This window comes from Aphanomyces invadans, assembly GCF_000520115.1.
Source record: "Aphanomyces invadans strain NJM9701 unplaced genomic scaffold supercont1.19, whole genome shotgun sequence".
Taxonomy (NCBI): Eukaryota; Oomycota; class Saprolegniomycetes; order Saprolegniales; family Verrucalvaceae; genus Aphanomyces; species Aphanomyces invadans.
The window spans coordinates 325,327-326,129 of record NW_008580164.1 but is presented as its reverse complement, the minus strand read 5'-3'; the positions used below and the strand labels follow the sequence as shown (position 1 = coordinate 326,129).

At 57.8% G+C, this 803-nt stretch overlaps 1 protein-coding gene across 1 annotated transcript; it reads right to left on the bottom strand.

Annotated features, from left to right (window-relative positions):
* Nucleotides 1-237: 237 nt before the first annotated feature.
* On the bottom strand, nt 238-697 carry H310_08941 (hypothetical protein; the record flags this gene model as incomplete). Its single annotated transcript, XM_008874871.1, has 2 exons — nt 238-289; nt 519-697. The coding sequence occupies 2 exons, from the start codon at nt 695-697 to the stop codon at nt 238-240; spliced, it is 231 nt and encodes a 76-aa protein (XP_008873093.1).
* Nucleotides 698-803: the final 106 nt, after the last annotated feature.

The window sequence follows — 803 nt, the reverse complement described above, 5'->3', positions numbered from 1 at the left end:
CCAAGGCCACAGATGTGTCCGACCCTGAGTCGAACAGGGTTGCCTTCAGGGGTATAATACCTTCGACCACACAATCGATCCTCGAGGTCCAAACCAACTCGGAGCCTTGAGGGTATTAGCTTGCATCCGTGCTTGACCCCGACCACCGTCGACTCCGGCCCCGCGGTTTGCCGCACTTCCAGGAGCTTTACCCCCGGTGTTGCCACCCTTCTCGAGTCCATTACTGCGTCCACCGCCTCAGCTTGCACGCAGGACTTCCGAAGCCTCTTCGGGGGTTGCGTGGGGGCAACTACGGACGAGATGGTCCAACGAACCGCACTTGAAGCAGCCCCCTCCGAGGCGTACCTCCCGCCGCCGGTGTACCACGTGGCGACGATGCATTAACCTTCGAAGTCCCTCCACCAGCACGTGCTGAAAAAACATTGGGCTTGTTCGCCTTGGGAGGGCCGCGATCACCAGGTCTCAGCTTGACGAACATCTGGTAGGTAGGTGCGTTCTCCCTCAACCACCGTACGAACTTGAACACGTCCTTCTTCGATGATTTGTTACGTTGCATGGCAATCTGCTCCTTCACGACCTCCTGGAGGCCAGCAGGCTTTATTGCGTCGATAATGATGCCGACCATCATCTTCCCCTCCTCGCGGAGGACGCATTCTTGGTTTTCTAGCTCGAGGGTCTTCATGAGACCCTGAAGCATCTTGCCGACTTGAGAGTCGACGTCCACGATAGTCAGGTCGAATTTAACCGAACCGCGCAGCCGAGCGCGGATCGCGTCGAGGTCAGACGGTAAAACATCGTAGCCG